Raw genomic sequence first — 20,900 nt, 5'->3', positions numbered from 1 at the left:
TCGGAGTAATCAAGTAGATTTTGCCTGCTTACACTATGCATAAAGGGGTGTGATTTTAGATTACTTCCACTTAACAGTTTTCAAGTTCATAAGCAAAACATAAGCCTCGAATACTTTCCACTTACTTAGAAATCACTCACTGTACTTGAGTTGAAATTTATATTCTCTTCAAATTTCACTTCTATTTAGACGTTTTAGGCAAAGCTATGCTAACATGTGGCACTTTCGATTTTTTTGCAGTAGAAAGTAGTTTCAGGATATGCTCGCGGCCTTTTTACGAATGAAATTGTCATGACAACTGCGCCCTGTATGTGTAGCAGGGCAACTGAATCTATTCGAAAGTCGCACCAATTTGTGCGGTGTCAGTGTCATTGGTCATATGCATCGCGAAATCTCGGAATGCCCACCACGCATTAACTATACTAAAAGTATATGCGACACAGTTTTCAGGCCTTATATTTAGTGCTTCCGCTTGAAGTAATTTTGGCACGTGTTGACTACCTTTGGTGTCTTTTCGACCACAAAAAGAAGGGGAGAGTCACTCGGAGGCACAAAACTACAATATATAATTGAATAGTATATTCATATTGAAATAAATATAGTATATTCGGCTGATGCTCGGCAGGTGTAATCGTCAGCAACTAGTAGAGAATTGGAAATAGCATTGTGTATCAACTCAACAGTCGTATCACCAAATATGACGACATGAATATCTCCTGAAATACTTTATTTGCTTTGACATCATTTTCGAAGCGTTTTATGCTCGTGTGTCGGGGTGACGAACTTTTCTATAATTATACGCTGACATGATTAATTCGGTTCATTCAATTCGCTCCACCGTACACTTTATATGACATACACAAGAACATATCGATTGCTATCGCGCGTTGCTTAGATCTCTCGTTATAGCAACGGATTACTCGCGGTGGGGATTATCTTGTTAGAGCTAATCAACGACCATCTACGAGAGTGTCGCTTACGAAGTCGATATTTTTAGCCGCACAGTCACAAGACCACGAAACGCAAAGTCACTGTGCTATGCGGAAAGTGATCAGCGAGAGTCGTTCGTTTGGAAAATAATAGCGATTATCTGACCAACAGGATGACGGTCAATCAGTGACTTAATCCGAGTGATAAATGTCTTTTGACTACCTCATATATATACCTATCTCTCTTTGAATTCCTTTTTAGCGAACCACATCAAAAATCTGTGCCATGAATAAGCCACAGAGTGTACTAATATGACTGTTGATATGCGAAGTTCATTTGAACCTCTACTAGTTTCTGACGATTGCCCTGACGAATGTTAGCCGAAAATACTCGGGTTCATTTCAACAAATATATTCTTCAATTGTATAATGTTATGTACCTGCAAGAGTTTCTTTGAACAGTAATAAGTATAGATCTACATCCGAAGAAGTCAACAACATGGTTTCATCCATTCGACTACACTACATGCAGCGGCATATCGATTTGGCATTTCCACGAGTAATCACCGGTCATAATTGTCACTAATTCAAATTGTAATTTTTATTTTCAATGTGATGATTAGTACCCGTCCGATATCGGATTTTTAACCGATACTAAAAAAACGATATCTACGACCTTCAACGATAACCCCGATCTATTCGGCCTATATTCAAAGGATATGACGTTTAGCTTAAGGCGCATTCCAAAACGTCATAGCATATACCAGAACAGATATACAGCCATTGATATGCTTGGATATGAAATAAGTTATAGAAAGGCTGTATCTATAGACACATGTAAACTATAAGAAATATTCCAAGTCTCTCAGTTTCAGATTATAGTTATTTGACTCGCAACTGCCATGCTGTGACGTCACGAATTGTAGAGTTTTGATTCCTTTCCTATAAACCCAGAGTGGATAACTAGATAATTCTAAATTGTCTAGATACACTAATTGGAGCGAAATACAGCTAATCATGTTCTAATCTAATTTGTGAAATGTTCCATTGCTCTAATTCTAACCCTAATATAATTTGTGAAATGCTTTTATGCTCTAAATCTCTAATTCTAATCCGATTTCTGATTTTCCTGAAACTGCTGCAGGAGAATTGCATAGCGAGAAACAAGCCAAGCTTGCTGTACACTTTACAGACATTTGTCATTCTCCTGCTTATGAGAATGAACTATAATTTGATATGAACTGAAATTAATCCCATGTCCAAGTTTTCGTGAATTCGGTCATTCTAATTCTGATCTAATCTGGGAAACCCTGTGTGATTATAGTTCTAATTCCAATCTAATTTGAAACAGCTGAAATGTTCCTGTTGCTCAACTCTACATAAACCTTCTGTAGATCAACTGTCACGTAGGCTTGGCCAGTTTTTGTTTTATTTTCAGAATCCCACAACTTGAAAATTTGTCGAAAAATTGCATCGTATACAGTTCAGCGCGCAGTAAAATTCCGGTAAACAAATTCGAATTGCAAGTTTATATTTTTTCACTTCGTGTCATATGAAATTTGTGGCATGATTGAAATGTTCGGTTTTCTCGATTCGATTAAAACGGGGAGGCTTCGGTTCGGTTCGAACCATGTTCGCGCCTTTGAAAGACAGTGAAATGAGCGAGAAATCGAAATCATGAATCAGTCACTTCGACTGAGATTAGCCCCGGCGGGGCCTCGTTGTAGATTATATAAAATCATCTCGTAAACAGTCTTGTTCTGTCACAGAGGATCGAAGCGACGTCATTCACAACGTAATAAATGCTGAATCGGCGGCACGGCCGCCAAAATAAAGGATAGTTTGCGGTGTTGAAAGATAATGTCAGTCGGTCGCGATAGGAATCACAGACGGTCGATGAAGTGTTTGCAAGAAAATTAGTAGCAAACTAGCGTTAATTCGCTGTAGTCTTGAAACGTTACGATATACTTGGACACCTCAATATTCATAGAAATATCCCGCGCATGCGCGCGGGTTGTCGTAACAATACAGCAAATTACAATTGCAGATAGTTCACCCTTTCGGGATCGTTTGAATAAGATTGAAAAAAGTACGGAAAAGAATAGAATTTGCAAAACTGTACAAAAAATATCGAAAATACAAAAGAGGATTTGTTGCGGGAGCAACTTCGTCGTTTTCAATAAGGGCTGGGCGCGATGATTCGAGCATACATTTCTAAAGTTTCGAGTGGGGAGAGATGATTCTTCGAGTACTAAAATTATACGAACCTTTCCAATTAAAGTTGCTTATCAAAGAAAATTGTAGTTTCGATACTATTTTCCACTGTGGAAGGCTATAAAGTTTGAATAATTTGATCGCGACATACGAAACATAGTACAAAGCTACGCAGGTTACTGGAAACTACATTTTTCAGAAGCATTTCACAAAGAGCGGACAAATGGTCGAAAATATACCGAATATTCTTTAACTTGCAGTAAAACTGGCGCTATATTCTTTGCGATCGCGTAAAAGGTACTACATTTGAACTTTGATACTATAGAACACTCGATTCAGAAACGAATCACTAAGGTATACTCGATAGCGCCCAGACCTATTTACAATGCATCCAAGTTCGTGGATGGTCACGCCTGCGAGCCTCTACTCGCGGTCTACCGCAGGCTTTCTTTCGTACACGTCATTGCGATTGTTTCACGCCTTATTTACATGGCAGACAGCGGCATCGGAGTGTAGTAATCGAGTCCTGACTTGAAAGCGCTTGTGTGGAACCCATGGCCGGGCGTGCCTGGTACTAAGATGTATGCGAGCGGGCGCTGTAGAGCGGATGTTGACCAGGTGGGCGAGCAGGTGGCGGGAAGCATGAGGTGGTTCATGACTGGTGATGGAGGGCCGGCGCTGCGTGCGGCTACTGTGGCGCATTGTGATGACAGCAAGGCGTTGCTGGTGATGCCTGCGATAGAAGATATCAAAATCAGAGCTGGTCAAAGTAACCATCGCTTGTACTCAAGTTAAGTAGCGGCATACATTGCTTGATTAGTGCTAAAAGTAGACGTACTCCCTTACTATAACCACCTATATCAAAGCACAAAACAGGAACTCACCGTTGGCGTAACTGGGTGCCGCGTAGGCCGCGCTGTAAAGCGGCGAATCCCGGACTGCGGCCGCCAATCTGGCCAGCGACGACGAGTTTGATGTCATCTCAAGCGCGCTCAGGTACGAGGATGTTGTGGGCGGGAAGAAAGCAGATGCCGCGGCGCGCGCTTTCTCCGCTGCGATCGGGTCCATCGCCATCTGGGCAACTACTAGAACAGGGTTAGTTCGGGTTTGCGTTCGGATAAAAGCAATAGCACACTTGGACAGCTAGATAATTCTACATTCTTGATAAAATTCTATATAAAATTCAATATTCAGAAATTCAGAATTCAGTATTCTAATCTAATTTGAAATAACTGTGTAGCTACAGTTCTAATTGAAATGTAATTCGTAAAAGCTGCAAATGTCCAAGTCAGAGTGCGAGATTCTCACCTGCTGCTTGTTGTGCGGCCATCGCGATGGCTGCGCTCGGATCTGCGCTTTGTGACGCCATCGAGGTAGGAAAGAGCGGAAAGGAGAATCGGTCTTTGGTCTTGATGAGAGCCTTGGGTTTTCGGCGCGGTCTGTACTTGTAATCTGGATGTTCCTTCATGTGAAGAGCTCGCAGTCTTTTGGCTTCGTCGATGAAGGGACGCTTCTCGGACTCTGTGAGGAGCTTCCACGCCGCGCCCAATCGCTGTAGAGAGATACAGCTATTAAATTAGATATACTCTTGTAGGTATACAGAACTTCAATCTACAATCTACTATAGTTGCTGACGATTACCCCTAACGAGTCTAGACCGAAAATAATCAGCTTTGTTTCAATATGAACATGAACATAGTAGGTGTTATTTTAAAATCTGAAAATAATCAGACAATAAACTGCTAATAAGTCTGTCCTACGTTTTTCCGCGCACTGTATCTAGCATCACTTCATTCTCATGCATTTTCCTTTTTATTATGAATATCGCGTAGTTATTTTAGAGATGTACAGGATCATGATTTTTACAAGAAGGACCAAAAGAGACTCTGAATGCCTTTTCATCGCACAGGGTCGGGATCGGATCCGGAGTAGTGACGGAGTAGCCCTTTAACGACCTGTGCGTGGCAATCGTTGCTTTGCAGCATTTTTCTTACGACTATAACTATCGAATAGCTATCGGTACAGCTGACTAGCTGACTTTATTGAAATGACATTTTTACCAGACCTGTACAAATTTCCAATCTAGTTAGTTTGCGGTTAACTTATTACTTTTTTGAGCATTTCTAGTTCAAGTTGCGGATTTTGAAAAGTGAGTAATTCTAGTCCTAGTTCTAGTTGCTAGTTTTAATAAGCTGGTATACTTATAGTTCTAGTTCTACGTTTGAATCTCTGCATATATGTCTAGTATTGTGTGTGTAACTCACCTTTGAAATCTCTGAATTGTGCATCTTGGGGTTTTCCTGTGCCATCTTCCTCCTCTGACCTCGCGACCAGACCATGAACGCGTTCATGGGCCTTTTCACGTGACCGCCCTCAACGCTCTTCGGCGACGGAGACGGGGATATCACGTCGATCGTCTCGTCCATGTCTTGCTCCGTCTCGGAAAGGTGCTGGTAGTCTTCCATCGTTGCGTAAAAGTGATTCGAATGCGGTGAAAATGAGAAGATTGATATTCTTTTCGACTTTGGAAAAAGTCGTCGTCGTAAATGTATAGTAAAAAGTGTTCAGGTCGAAGAGTTAGCACAGTGCTGCAGTCACAGGTGTAAACTTCAGCAAGTTTGCTCCGTTGCTAGTCTTAAGTGAAGTCTTGCTGCGAAACGGTAAAGAATAACGTGAATATTTTTAAGACCGTGGTGGCTTTGACACCTTAATACAGCCAAATACCCCAATGAATATTTTTAGCTAACCAGGTGTAGAAATAAAGTCTTAAATTTACACTCGATTTCAGATCGAGTAAAAAGTAAGAATTACATGCCTTGTTTTGCCTAAAAAAAGTAGAAGTACTTAGATACTTGATTAATAGTGAATTCGGGTTTATTTCAGTATGAATATACAATATAATCGTATATTGAAGTTCTGTACCTATAAGAGTCTATTGGTGAATATTCTGTAGCTCATTATGGTGCAAAATGCATCATGGAATGATTAGAACTTAAAAGAATAAACACGGCCATTGCAAATGCGATTTAGCGTGACAATACGCGCATTCATTGTGTCAGAATTGAAAGTTTCGAGTCGCTTTTTTCCCTCAAAACGCGGACGACACGCCTCGCGTCGGCACTGCTCCGTCATAATCTCTTAATCTCCGAATAAAGAATAACTGCGACTTTGCGAGAATTACGCGCGCGATCCGATCCGAGCGCGAAAGCGCGTTAGAAAACACAATATGGGCGCGCTATGACGTAATATTTCTCAATTGTGACGTATATTAGCGATGTGCGCAATTAGAATAATGTTGGTTTACAATTGAATAATAAATTCGTATTAAAATACACCCGAATATTTCTATTTGAATATCTTATTCAATTGTATACTGCAGTTATGTATTCCGCCAAGAGACTGATTAATGTTGCGGACAATCAAAAATCAAAATATTTGATGTCGTGGTAATCATGAACATCCGACGGGAACACTGCTCGCGTGTTAACGAGCGACAATCGGTTTCCGATTTGGTCTGTCTCGTGAAACGAGAGTCGTTTTTTTTTTCGAAAAAAATAACCTTCACGCCGCAATCTCGAAACTGATTATGATATCCAGTAAACAATAAGTTATTATGATTCATAATCGATATCGCTGACACACGCCGCGCGGGTGAGAATCGGCGGGCGAAAGTTTTTGTCTCAACGCGTAATTGGGCAATTTTAGTGATTTGGCGTGTTTAGTGACATCACAAACAATGACAAAATCGTGATGATCGTAAAAAACGTAATTTTCGATCGAAAAGGTCTTTGTTAAAACGGGCCGCTCGCGAAATGTGTTATTTCGATAAAATCTCATGTTTCTCACAATAGCAGGCACGCTATTTCCAGATTCCCAGAGAAAATATTTTCGATCGATATGACAGCACGAGAAATACCATACCCGTCCATTGTGAGTCAACAATTGATGGCACAACAATCGCTATTTGTGAACTGCTTCCAAATCGATTTAACCAAATTGGAATCGCCAGCAAAAAACTTTAGAACCGATTTTGCGATCGTAAAACGTGCTGTTGTTGAACAAACATGTTTCTGAAGACTTTTGGAGATACAAAACATCAGCAGATAATGGAAAAATGTATTGATACTGAAATATAGGCGAATATTATTGTCAGCAACTTGTCTAGAGTTGTAAGAATAATAACATCGTATATCAACAACCATATCACCAAACGTCTCTACAGTCACCAGAATAGCCTGGTACAAACCGACAGTTTTGTAATGATCAATTTACATCATCATATTGACACGCGCGTTAGCTCTACCACATTTGACGATTAACACGCGGATGCGCTACGCTATAGCTTAGTTTCACTTTCGAAATGCTAGCGTGCGAGCCGCGTCTGGCACGGCGGGTCACGGAAACACGCCATTGTTTCGTAACGGAATCGAGGTTGCTCTGTAGCTTTAGCGCGAAGTCGTGATTTTCGGAACCTTTTTCCGCGGTGTGTATTTTTCTAATTCGCGTAAATTATAGGATTACAGATGAAGATTGTTTTAATTCTTAGGCATTCCTAATGTTTTCGGGTTCGCTCGAGATTTCTGGTTTCGCAAATATAGTCATTTATATATATTTTATTTTTTACACTATGTTATTCCCAATTCTCTACTAGTTGCTGACGCGAATGTGTCAGGCGACACATGACGAGTGTCAGCCAAAAATATTCGGGTTTGTTTCAATATGAATATATCATTCAGTCATTTACACGTACAGAATATAAAACAGCTTTTATTTCGGAAATGCAGCTCATGGTTATATTCAAAATCAAGAAATGAAACGATACTCGCTGAAACAACCACAACTGCTCATAACTGCCTGCCTATTCTATGAAATCACACTAAGAACGAGTAACACTAAACGACAATCGTGCCTACCTCCTAGCGACCAGCGCTGTTATGGAGGCAAGAATCCAAATTATCGCCCAACAAAAGATTGTCTTGAAAAAAAGACAATTCGCGCCGGAGGCGATTATTGTGTCACAGTAAAGGATTCCATTGTTCTGTTCTTGCAACGTTGTCTTTCCTTTCTCGTCTTTTTAATGCGAGAGTATTTAGCCCGAAAATTATCGCGTGAGAGGCAAATTTCTGAACGCTCGTAATTTAGCTTCGGGTGAAATAGAGGTTTGTGCGAAAAGACTGCGCTTTGAGAAAGAACTGATCTACGACTTGAAAGATAATGATAATAATGGCAGTTTACAATTGAATAATACATTCGCGTTGAATTAAACCCGAATATTTTCGGCGGACACTTTTCAGGGATAATCGTCAGCAACTATAGTAGATAATTGAAAAGAACATTGCATACCTACAATCACCAAATATTGCGTCACACAGTAATCGAGGCGAACAGATTACAATGTACTAATTTTAGATGATACACGAACTCCTTCTGTTGTCATAAACGAGGTTGGTGATACGACTGTCGACTGTTGATTTACGATGTTCGTTTCATTTCTCTGATAGTTGCTGACGATTATAGCCCTGGCGAGCGTCGGTCGAAAAAATTCGGGTTTGTTACAATGTGAATATACTATTCGCAATGGTATACTAGAGTTTTGTGCCTCCAAGAGTGTCTTCAAATCTTGAGCTTGACATATCAATCTGCTCCGTAATTAATGCTCTCTGACATGAAGCCTGCCTCCGCTAACGTACAAGTTCCAAAATATCCTTGGAACCAATAAATGAAGTACAATTTTACACAAACACAAAACTAGCCCGCAACTAGCGATCGCTTCAAGCCAAGATTTGGAATGCGATCACTTATTGTTCGGTCACAAATACTATCGGGTATTAAGTTTTCGTGGTATTGAACACCACCTGACGGCATCTGATGCAATTGTCATACTCACTATATATCACACTACGTAGGCTATCAGTATTGGTATCAGTATTAGTTTATTGATAATAATTTAATCATATCAATACACCACAATATTCCAATACAATGAAAAGATAGGAGGGCATCTTTGTATCTAGATAGAAGAGAGGTCTCGGAGGTACAGAACTTCAATATACCCTATACAACGATTGTTGGACGTTGGTATAAGATATTCTTTTCAAATCTCTACTTCTTACTAACGATTACCCCTGACGAGTATCAACCGAAAATTTCAATATTTATTCCATTGTAAAGGTACCATTCAATTGTATATCTATAACTAGAATATCTACGAATCACCTGGTGCGATGTAGCGTGAAGGTCTGCACCATCAAGTGATTATTTCACAAACGTTGACAATCTATTGAATGCATTAAGCTGCAATCGCTGCTGATTCATGTCGTCGCGGGGAAACGACTTTATTGTCACCTCACAAAGGATAGCTAATTGTTTGAGATTGATGTCTAATTAGATCGGGTTAATTAGATAGCAGACGGTGACGCAATGTTATGGGAATTGGGGTTAAAGTTTTGCAGCGCGCTAATTGACGCCTCGCGCGTCGCCCTGGCAAGAAGATGTCTTACATCGCCGTATTTCATGAAAAGCATCAAACAGACATGGACTAAATACAGCGAAAGGTATATAATTTAATTGTAATCTAATCTGTGAAATGTTCCTGCGCTCTCAATTAATTCTAATCTAACTTATGCTTTTCCTGAAAACGCTACTGGAGAGCTATATAATGCGAAATGGGCCAAGCTCGGTGTACAGACAATTGCAATTCTCGTGCTGATGAGAATGGCCTCTGCTTTGATACGAACTTAACTTGCATCTCTTTCTAATTCGAAATATTCGATTTCCAAGCTTCTGCAATTTCTAATTCTCGTCTAATTTGAATATACTGTGCAGCTATAATTCTAATTCTAATCCAATTTGGACAATCTGAAAAGTTTCTAGTTAATGTCCATCCCCGGGCTCAAAAATTCGCGCGACAATGCATACCGTTCGCGGGGGTGTAATTTACGAGGCAATGTCGCAAATGAGCGTCTATTATTAGAAACGTGCCTTCACGTTTCGAGATTATGAATGTTGTCGATTTTATCACAACCTTATGTCTTCGTTATCTATCGGCGGCCGCTAGTCATCGAGGTATCTCAAGTGGTATTCTCTGCTGCTTAATAACTACTTCGAGCTATTGTCTGGTAGATAGTCACAAGCGTTTGGTTTTGCTTGTGACGTTAGAGCTTGCCTATTATAACATGACAGTGGTTTTGTTGTCAGACTACACGACTTTTTCGTGTCGAGGAAAAACCAGAGATGACCTCGCCTGAAATTCCCTAGGCTCGCGTAACAACCATAGGGCTGAACAATATTGAGTTGTTTCGTATGCTACGAAATGTGATACGACCAGTCGAGGTTTCAAGGCTTCCAGGATGGAAAATATTATCGAAACTACAATTTTCGTTGATAAATTAACTTTTAGCACTTCACAAATCCGTTGTACTGTCTGCCTGCTCCTCCATATTATCCATCCTGCAACTTTTGTGGCTTCTCTTTTTATGATTTGTGGGCGTTTTCTGAACCATTGCTTTGCACGCACTGTGCATTCTGTTTGTTGATGCTTCGGAAATCACTCGCTTGTGATGACACAGTGAGGTGAAATGAACCGGGACAGCACGCTATCACGCACAATATCTCGCGATAGTGGCTCGCTTTCATACTAAACAATGGCCGTCGCCATGGGAAAATACGAGTTTTCGAGACAAGATCAGTCCGACCGCATTCTCGAGCCATATTTAGTAATGCTTCCTTTATGTTTATTGGTTATCTAATAGCCTATGTCGCTGCATTTTCCCGGAAAATGTTGCTTAGCTCGGGGCACTGCGTAAAACAATCAAATACATAACCTTGATTTCTTCTGCTATTTCTTGTGCTGATTAAAATATGTCGCTAAATTTAAACAGCAGTGTTGGGATGACTCTAGTCAACTTTTTCACATGACTTCAGCACCTGACTCGCGTCATTTCGCAAACAGGGGAGTGGCGTAGCGCCGCCAGCTCTAAGATACTGGGATCGATTCTCAGCAGTAGCATGTTTATCCTTCTCTGTGTTCTTACGGCGATCAAAAATTAAAGAACAAGACAGAGTGTCTAAAAGAGAAGAAATAGCGTCGAATAATGGTTAACATCGAACAATTGACATGGGGCACTGGGCCGCGGGACTGGTCGATTCGTCCTCCTACTAATCTGTCCATTACATCACATTGTGTATCGCACTGTACATTTAGTGTATCTTGACGTGATGAAAATATATAATCCTATGATTAGCTTATTTTTCGAGATGCGCGTTTGGTTTTTGACAATAAATAAAATTGTATATTATTTGAACTTGGGCGCCACCTACGGGTTTTATCTCAACTCGTCGCAGCAACAGGGGTTAAACCCGCTCAGAGGCCAAACGCCAGACGCCAAACGCCGCGCGGCGGCCGAATGTCTATACGGCGTTTGGCGTCTGGTTTTCTGAGACGCCGAGTAGCTATACGGCGTTTGGCGTCTGCTACGTTCAGACCAGAGTGTACTCAAAGGTGGTGTGGACACAGAAAAAAAATTCTCTCCTTCACGCTTCACTTGGGTAGACAAGATTGTTATTCTCGATCCGTTTTTAGTACTGATTCAATGCATAAGCCGGTATTGGTATTTGTTGATATTATAACCATGTTTCATGTCGATATGGGTGACAAAATTTCGTATGGTATATCTTGATGATGTGATCTATTACTTTAACAAGTTTCAAGGTCCTCACTTCATGATTAGGGCAGTAATTTCGTTATCGAAGTCAAGTATTTTATTGTCGATCCGTGTGAAACAGTGATTAAACGCAAACGCCGATATCGTTATGTGTTGATTTTGACGATGTTATATACCGAGATGGGTCGCACGATTTGGTATGGAATATCTTGAGGATATCATCAAACACTGTACCAAGTTTCAAGTTTGTCACTCAATGTTTAGGGTGATAATTGCCTTATTCAAATCGACTATCTCTTAAGTGGTGCGCGAAACAGAAACTAAACTACGCATTGCCAATTTTACGCAAAACTCGATATTGATATTTGGATTTTGACGGTATTCTATACGTAGTTTCCAGACAACATTTCGTATGGTATATCTTTATTATATCAGCTAACAGTGTACCAAGATTCAAGGCTGCACTCAATTATTAGGGTAGTAATTGGCTTGCCGAAGTCGACAATGTCAATACATCGGCGAGAGGCAGACGGAAACTAGGCTACCGCATAATAGATTTTATGCAAAAGTCGCTATTGATATGTGTTAACTTTGACGGTAGTCTCTCAGTATGGCTCATATCACTACAGCAATCACTCAATGGGGTAGGGTAGTTATTGTGTTATCCGAATCGACTGTGTAAGTGTGTATAGAAGTGTGCGCTAACGTAAAACTAGGCTGCCGCATAGCAGATTTTACGCTAAAGTAGCTATTGATATGTGTTGATTTTGACGGTGTTCTATGCGGAGTTGGGAAATAAGATTTCGCATGGTTTATCTTGATTAATGATTATATCAGTTGACGTGCCAATTTTCAAGGCTGTCATTCAATGATTAGGGCGGTAAGTTCGTTAGCGATGAGTAGGCTACACTCCAATCCTTGAGTTAAAACCTTAAAACTTGGACCAGCGCTGGATGACATCATCAGACAGAACACCGTCAAAATTGACACCGGCCAGTGCAGGGTTCTGCGTCAATTTTGTTATACGGTAGGCTAGCTTGGCTTTTATACGGTAGGCTAGCTTGGCTGTTACGTGGTAGGCTAGCTTCCAGAGGTCTCCCGATGCAGGTCGGTGCATACACGGTCGACTTCGATAACGTAATTAATGCCGTAATCATCGGATGACAACCTAGAAATTTGCACAGTGTTTGATGACATCGCCAAGATATACCATAGTAAACCTTGTCTCCTCATTCGGTATATAGCACTGCCAAATTCAGCACTGACCAATGCCGACTTTTACGTAAATCACTTTAGCGAGTTGGGTCTTTGTATGTAGTTGGGGTTTTGTATGGAGTTGGTCTTGGAATATCTTTGTGTGGAGTTGTTACTGTGTTAAGTCTTGGATTGGATTGGAAGTATTGATGTGTTTATTGTGCCTGCCTTCGTTGTAATATATCCGTCGAATCTGCAATGTGTCTCTGGGTCCAGTCGAACCTGAAGTAATATAGCCGCATTCAATTAGATAGCGAAGACTACGACCGAACGGCTACAAACGGCACCTAGCATAAATAAGAGTCTTCGGAAACTATATTATTACTGCCCTCATTATTAAGTGACAGCCTTGAAACCTGGCAGTTCGTTAGCTGATATAATCAAGATATACCATGCAAAATCTTGTCTCCCAGATACGTATAGAACACCGTCCAAATTACACATATCAATAGCGACTTTTGCGTAAAATCTGTTATGCGGTAGCCTGGTTTCATTCTAGCTCTCGCCGATGCATTGTCGACTTTGATGCGGCAACTACTACCCTAATCATCGAGTAACAGCCTTGTAACTTCGCACATCGCTAGCTGATGTAATAAAGACATACCATACGAAATGTTGTCTGGAAACTACGTATAGAATACCGTTAAAATCAAAACATATCAATAGCTAGTTTGGCGTAAAATCGGCTATGCGTAGTTTAGTTTCAGTTTCGTGCACAGTGCACAGTGCACACGCATACATAGTCGATTTGAACAAGGTAATTATTACCCTAATCATTGAGTGACAAATTTGAAACTTGGTACAGTGTTCGATGATATCGTCAAGATATACCATACCAAATCATGTGACCCATCCCGGTATAAAACATCGTCAAAATGAACACATACTGATACCGGTGTTTGCGATCACTGTTTCTGACGGATCGACAATAAGATACTTGACTTCGACAACGAAATTACTGCCCTAATCATGAAGTAGGAACCTTGAAACTTGGAACGGTATTAGATCACATCATCTTGATATACCATACGAAATCTTGTGACCCATTTCGATATGAAACATCGTCAAAATCAACATATACCAATATAGGGTTATGCATTGAATCAATACTGAAAACTCATCGAAAATAACAATCTTGACTACCCAAGTGAAGCGTGAAGGAGAGAATTTTTTTCTGTGTCCACACCAACTTTGAGTACCCTCTGTTCAGACGCCGAGTAGCTATACGGCGTTTGGCGTCTGTTATGTTCAGACACCGAGTAGCTATACGGCGTTCGGCATCTGATATATTGAGAATAGGGTTTGATTTGAAGGTTGAGGCTTGAACAGGAGTTTTCTGCAGCTAAATCTAAGCAAAGCATGTTATATCATTGGCCAGTGGGCAAGTGATTTGATGGTTGTTTCGTGTGTACACTGACTGTACACTGTACAGTACACGCTACTGTAGTGACGAGTGACATCGCGTGTGCTTCGGTGCTGGGTTGACACTGAAGATCTGGCTGCTTCATCATTGGTTTATTAGCAATTTTATCAGTTCAATACACCACAAAAAATGCGATACAATGAAAAGAAAGGAAGATGTCGAAGCGATTAGGAGTTGTCTATGGAATCGGACACCCACCTTGGCCTAGGCGATGTAAAGAGGAGGCATGCACACTGAATGAAAGTAAAGAAGATAGTATAGAAAAAGGAAGCGACAAGAACGTACACGTTTCGTCAGTCCCGTTACTACAGTTACTGCATGATTTGTTGCTGGGAACTTAACCACCGCAGGATGATTACAGTAGCCTATGTGACGTGTAGTAATAACATATTTTATTGTTTTCTAGTATAGTTAGTTAGTGATTGATTCTAGACTAGACTGAAACAGCTGCAAAATCCTTTGTATCTCCACTTCACGTATGCTGTGGTAAATCGACAGTTCGCGTCACTGAGATCGTATTCAAGACACACCTAAAATTCCGTTTCCATATTACTCCGCAAAATTCTACACAAGTATACTCCAAATGATCTTCGGTTGTGAGAAGTTCAAGGTTAAAGACCAGGATTGATGTTCAAAATGATGGATGAAATTGTGGAGTACTTGCTTTGAAGGTTTGTGATGCGTTAACGTATTGAGATTTGAGAAAATTGATTTGCAATCTACTTTCACTTAATAGGCCGCCGATCTCTACCTGATGCAAACCTGGATTTTGATCGTTCTCGACGAGCTTGCGAAAGCTACCGCCAGCAGTTTGATCAAATCTTGCTTGACGCGACGGGTATGTTAGTCAATGTCAGATTAAAACCATTTTAAATACGTAGCATGTTTTGCATGCAGATGAAAAAGAATTGGGACATTATTGCATTGAATGCAGTAGTCCAAACCCAATTAAAAATGACATGAAATGGGTAGGGGGGATGTGGTACCGAAAATACTTGGAAAATTATCTATGATAATCCTATGATTACAGTACGCGAATTTGTCTACAAATGCATCCTGGCAGAATCTTTCACACTAAAAAACCAGCCATTATTTTTAATGTGAAGTGTAGGGTTATAGTGTGGTACAGGGTATATAATGCCACATCTTTTTTAATTCAATACCATCGTCGAGTTGACTATTTTCAATTCAATTACAATATTTATAGGGTGGGAGGCCTATGGTACCATAACCGAATCAAGCAAAATGTTTGAATCAACTAATCACTTAACAACAGAAACACGCCTACATATATAGAGGCTGCAAATCATAGTTACCTGTGGTGTTTTATCGCTATAACAAGGTATTTGAAAGTCAAAATGTCGTTTACGGGTAATATGTATGTGCCAATAATTTTGTTATTTTGGGTGTAAATCGAAACGTGATTTTAGTCCAACATTTGAGTTGATATACTCAAATAATCTATTTTATTCTGGAAGGTGATGACGAAACGTTCTTTATTGACGTGCTGTAGCTTAGATTATATTACACAACAAAACACTATGAAAAATTAGGTCCCGTGGTTGTGTGCCTTTGGACCCACCGGGTGGGGACCGGACCAATGATGTGTTCGAGCAAAAAATTTTGAACGTTCATAAATATTTTTTGAAAAAGTGGATATTCATGTAAATGTCCGAGATACGTAGAGCATGCATCAAAGTGTTGAGCCAGCAAAAGATATATTCTCGGCTGAAGATTTGAAAGCCAGAGATCATTTTGCAATTTCTGATCCATCGGTAGCACATCTCCCCTATGCAATTACGAGATTACATTTGTCAGGTATATTGATTCTAACTTGTTTCTAGGTTGCGTGTGACGGCTGTGGTCGATGGACGCACGAGGACTCTAACCCAGGACAGCAGATAACTGATCCTGATTTTTATTGCATGCTATGTACCCAGATGTATATATTTATTGGGGACGTTTTACTGTGGTATCATTGCTTATTTACTAATGACTTTTACTGTGGTTTCGTTGCTTGTTTCTTAATGATTTTTAGTGGTTCCATTGCTTATTTCTCGGTCACTTTTACTGTGGTGGTGTGCTGATTTCTCAATGACGTATACTGTGGTTCCATTGCTTATTTCTCTGACTTCTACTGTGGTTCCTCACTGCGTATTTCTTTGTGACTTTTTCTGTGGTTTCGTTGCTAGTCTCTTAATGACTTTTACCGTGGTTTCGTTGCTTGTTTCTTGATAATTTTTACTGTGGTATTCGTTGCATATTTCTTATTGTGGTTTCATTACATACTGTATCTACAGACTTGGGTCTGAAATTCATTGCGAGTGTACAAATATAGTGTTGGGATGAAGTCACTACTTTCGAGTCACGAGTCATTGCACATTTTGACTCGAGTCAAGTCAAGTCAATCGACTTTCGAATGTGACTCGAGTCAAGTCAAGTCAGTTCAGCTAAGTGACTCGAGTCGAGTCAAGTCATGACTCAAGTCATCCCAACACTGACATCGGGTGGTGACAGGGTTGTAACCAAGTCAATTTGACTCGAGTCATTTTCAATTCACCACCAAGTCAAGTCCGAGAGCAATAGGTCGAGTCCAAGTCATGGTGTTTACTGTTCCCCCATCTAGTTCAGCTTCAGGTCACTTCTATGGAACTCTCGGGGGTGATATCGAAGGCCTCGGATAATTAATATGTTCATTTTTCCCACTCTGAACATGTTTATTGTAACAGATAAAAGGCGGGTTAAGGGCCTATTTTTCATTTATCAGTCCTGACATACCATTCTTGAAAAAGCCATAGAATGAGTAAATCCATTTTCAAGAAAATAACTCAGGTCAGCAAAAAAGGGATGAGTCGAGTCATGACTCGATTCATTGCAACCCTGGGTGGTGATACATCAATTTGAAACAGCTGGATCATTTGGGATTCTGCCACCACTCATTATGAAAAAAATGTAACAATATGCAGTCTTCGGTATCATATAGTCGCGCCATGAAAGGATTTAGCCTCTGCTCAGGTTACCGAGATACCAGACGCCAAACGCCGTATAGCTACTCGGCGTCTCAGCATACCAGACGCCGAACGCCGTATAGCTACTCGGCGTCTGAACGTAACTGACGCCAAACGCCGTATAGCTACTCGGCGTCTCACCATATCAGACGCCAAACGCCGTATAGCTACTTGGCGTCTCAGAAAACCAGACGCCAAACGCCGTGTAGATATTCGGCCGCCGCTCGGCGTTTGGCCTCTGAGCGGGTTTAACCCCTACTCCGTCGCAGCCAACGCTTTCAAATCTATCCAGAATGGCATCGTAGTTGATTTTCCGTTCACGGAGCAAATCTATTTTTCAGAATGCTACAATTCAACACATAACGAGTACCACGGTTGGGAAAACAGGAGCTGTACCTCGCTATTGGAGTGTTCAACCATAGTATCCTACACTGGTATCGGCAATATGGCCAATCGGACGAGCCACTGCGCTTGGGTCTCAACATTTTCTGCATGTGACCAAAAGCTATTATTGCAATACTTTGTGTGACTTCTCCATTGTGAAACTTGATAAAGCCAACGAACGAAAACTACTGCGGTACGGCCGGTACGTGTGTCTTTGTGTAGCTCATGTTTAGTGTATATCACACGTGAGAGTGATTGATTGATTTTTTGCTCACGTGTTGATTGGAGTTTAGGCGGATTGATGCGTACAGTTGGCCGGCAGATCATAAGTCGTTGTATATGCCGCAAAGACATCAAGGACATAAGTATACAATAGAACGTTCGTCCTATTGCGACGAAGGATAGGCTAATTAAAGCAATATTTGAACAGGTTCACCGAGAGAGAAATTCGAAAAAAAAACTATATCAATCAAACGCTGATGCTGTACTGATTACGAAAATAACAAAATTGTTATGCTCATGACCCTGGAACCTTCAAAGTCGGTCAATCGGGGACTACGATATAGCAGCCCGGTGTGGCCAACGACAGCAAATGGTGACAGTTGTATTGAAGTGAATGTAACTCGTCAGCTGACTTCATTTTCTGAAAAATAGGAAATCTGGTGACTTTCGACGTAGGCTTTTCTGAAATCAGCAGTTACGCGGCAATTGAGTCACTGTCATTGAATCATGATAATTATTACTCGCTTTGGATTCAAGTACTCAAATCATTATATATCAAGCACAAACAATCGTCTCATCCCTGTAAGCGGTGTCTTATAAAAGCCTAGAAGTGGGCCGTGCTACAAGTCGGCAGCTACGGAATAAACATGGAGAGAATTGGCTTGATGGAAATTACCATAGTAGTCGACACACACCATATAAATACCACAAACAACAACCACAAAAATCAATTCTATGTTCGAGCGGGATTTTCCGGAGCTGAGTTGAAAATAATGAAATAATGTAAAAGTGCGTCCCATTTTCCGGATCTCAATATATATGGTAACCCTATTAATATCGATATGCGTGAATGGAACGCGAAAATATCATCAGGAGAATCGCGAGGTACAGCAATAAATTGAAGCATGGTCGTCACCTCGTTCTTATTTTACAGAGATATATTTATTCCTTGAGATGCGAGCAATGCATTCAAACTATTCATGAGCGCAAGACCTGCTTCCGATGTTATTGCAGGAAATACTACACGCCTGACATGTGTGCATCATGTTTTACATTTCTGTGAAGTAGGTAAATTCATGTCGCTCATGCCAAATCACTGGCAGTCACTAAAAAAACGAGCCGTATAAGCATCGGAAAATATTCTCAACTTATCATAATTTTAATGAAGACGGAGGTGGACCCACAATCAAACCGGCGAGTATATGCGAAATTGGAGTGGAGATGCATAAAAATTCAATTTCGAAACGTATGGCTATATAGTAGAAGTGTGAACGTGAGGTTCACATTCGCGTTCTGTGTGTGAATCTTCGAAATTTTGAGTTTCACGTTCACAATCGAACCTTGATAGGTTCTGGACTGTGAACCTTTTTCATATATTACAATTTTTCACGTCATTATGACATCTTTGGTTGAATTCATTGAGTTTCAACTCCGGACCGCTGTCTGCATGGCGCTGGCAGCCTGAAAATCAACACTAAACAAGCACAAGCATGCACCTTATTCTCAATTTCGGAAATTTTACTTGCTTTGCTAAATAAGTTTGTTCGAAATATTCGGCTTTCCGTTTGCGAATAGTTAGTGACTCGATCTTTGCTGTGAGCTTGATCCGCAATCACACAACATCAAGAACGAAATATACTATGTGCGCGAAGTGTGTGAAGTCGGCGAAGGCGAATGATGCTTAGTCAGACAATCAGTGAAATTGATACAAAGAATACATCGCTGTCAAATGTAAAATATCTAGCAGGCGTATACGGGATCCGTCTTGATTTGATAAACCAAATACGTGCGATTGGGATTTTGGCTACTGTATAGGCTAACTTGCTTATGGGGTCGGTAGCAAGTATGGACAGTGGACACCCGTTTTACACTCTGCTCAATACCAATGTAGCAATAGTCAGACGCCGAATACATTGTCCGGTCAGGCCTAGACCGTTAAGGCGTAAACTTATATTCACTTGCAAGTCGTCGTCGAAATCGTTGGAAATGCGACGGAATATATTGATTTCATTGTAGCATTTGATAGCTCGAATTGATACATTTGGTGACGTTTAAAACGTCAGCATGTAATTTAGGGATACCATATTTTGGAAGCCGGAAGAGAAGACACTTTTTCAAAATTTTTAGACTTGAAATACCGGAGGAAAATCCTGAAAAAATGGTAATTTTTTTTCCACTTCGTGGTCGGTTGACTAAAAAATAAGGTCATCTTTCCGGCTCAACTCCCGAAGTAGCCTACAGTTTTTCTTTCACATTATCCGTCGGTTGACAAAAAATAAAGGTCAGCTGTCCGACTCAGCTCCCGAAATAGCCTCCGGGCGTTACTTCAGTGCTGATTCACTGTATCTCATTCGAATTTTGCCCTATATTTAAACAAAATTCTCAAAAGAGAGGACAAAATCTCAAAAAAGAAGACGTTTGGGCGTCCTCCGAGAACACTTTCAAAAAAGTCAAAAAATAGGACAAAAATAGTCGTCGCTAGGTATCGCGGACATTATTGGTCTAATATATCACTTCATAAAATGTAGGGTGATAATTTGCAATATGAGGTCACGTGACGTCATAAGGTCCACGTTCGCGTTCACACAGAACCTTTTAGGGGTTCGCACCATCCCTAATGGCTAGCATTATAATTCGGTAAAATGCGCTTGACATATACTCGAGGACGCTTTGATAATCTGATAATCGTGCCGAAATACATGCAGATTCACACTTGAGGCCCTTCCGACAAAACGTTTCTGTTCTTCTCGAATTAGTGCTGATGTCGCGGTATTTTAATGACTGTATAATGTATATTCTATAG

At 40.5% G+C, this 20,900-nt stretch overlaps 1 protein-coding gene and 2 long non-coding RNA genes across 4 annotated transcripts; 2 read left to right on the top strand and 1 right to left on the bottom strand.

Moving 5' to 3' along the window:
- Positions 1 to 2,340: 2,340 nt before the first annotated feature.
- On the bottom strand, positions 2,341 to 5,792 carry LOC145456601 (transcription factor Sox-14-like). Of its 2 annotated transcripts, none has more exons than XM_080334733.1 (4): positions 5,408 to 5,792; positions 4,452 to 4,695; positions 4,028 to 4,228; positions 2,341 to 3,876 (listed from the first exon to the last, which is right to left on the bottom strand). In XM_080334733.1, the coding sequence occupies exons 1-4, from the start codon at positions 5,606 to 5,608 to the stop codon at positions 3,629 to 3,631; spliced, it is 894 nt and encodes a 297-aa protein (XP_080190859.1). In that variant the 5' UTR covers positions 5,609 to 5,792; the 3' UTR covers positions 2,341 to 3,628. The 2 variants fall into 2 exon arrangements, with proteins under 2 accessions (XP_080190859.1, XP_080190860.1); XM_080334734.1 differs by having other exon boundaries at positions 4,028 to 4,225.
- A 2,494-nt stretch (positions 5,793 to 8,286) lies between these two features.
- On the top strand, positions 8,287 to 18,063 carry LOC145456603 (uncharacterized). The gene is made up of 2 exons (XR_013920663.1): positions 8,287 to 9,697; positions 17,833 to 18,063. It is a non-coding gene; the product is annotated as an uncharacterized LOC145456603 (long non-coding RNA).
- Positions 14,287 to 16,784, top strand: LOC145456602 (uncharacterized). The gene is made up of 3 exons (XR_013920662.1): positions 14,287 to 15,154; positions 15,220 to 15,321; positions 16,328 to 16,784. It is a non-coding gene; the product is annotated as an uncharacterized LOC145456602 (long non-coding RNA).
- Positions 18,064 to 20,900: the final 2,837 nt, after the last annotated feature.

Source organism: Botryllus schlosseri, chromosome 14, assembly GCF_051294905.1.
Source record: "Botryllus schlosseri isolate E-star chromosome 14, Bs_hap1, whole genome shotgun sequence".
Classification (NCBI taxonomy): domain Eukaryota; kingdom Metazoa; phylum Chordata; class Ascidiacea; order Stolidobranchia; family Styelidae; genus Botryllus; species Botryllus schlosseri.
The sequence above is the reverse complement of the archived record's forward strand: the minus strand, read 5'-3'. Positions and strand labels throughout refer to the sequence as shown.

What these genes read in the sequence shown, in the direction of transcription:
- LOC145456601 (XM_080334733.1), bottom strand. Translation starts at nt 5,608, where the DNA reads ATGGAAGACTACCAGCACCTTTCCGAGACGGAGCAAGACATGGACGAG. An exon ending in ACAATTCAGAGATTTCAAAG is followed by an intron (nt 4,696 to 5,407) that starts GTGAGTTACACA and finishes ATCTCTCTACAG; the next exon opens with CGATTGGGCGCGGCGTGGAA. An exon ending in GGCCGCACAACAAGCAGCAG is followed by an intron (nt 4,229 to 4,451) that starts GTGAGAATCTCG and finishes ACCCTGTTCTAG; the next exon opens with TAGTTGCCCAGATGGCGATG.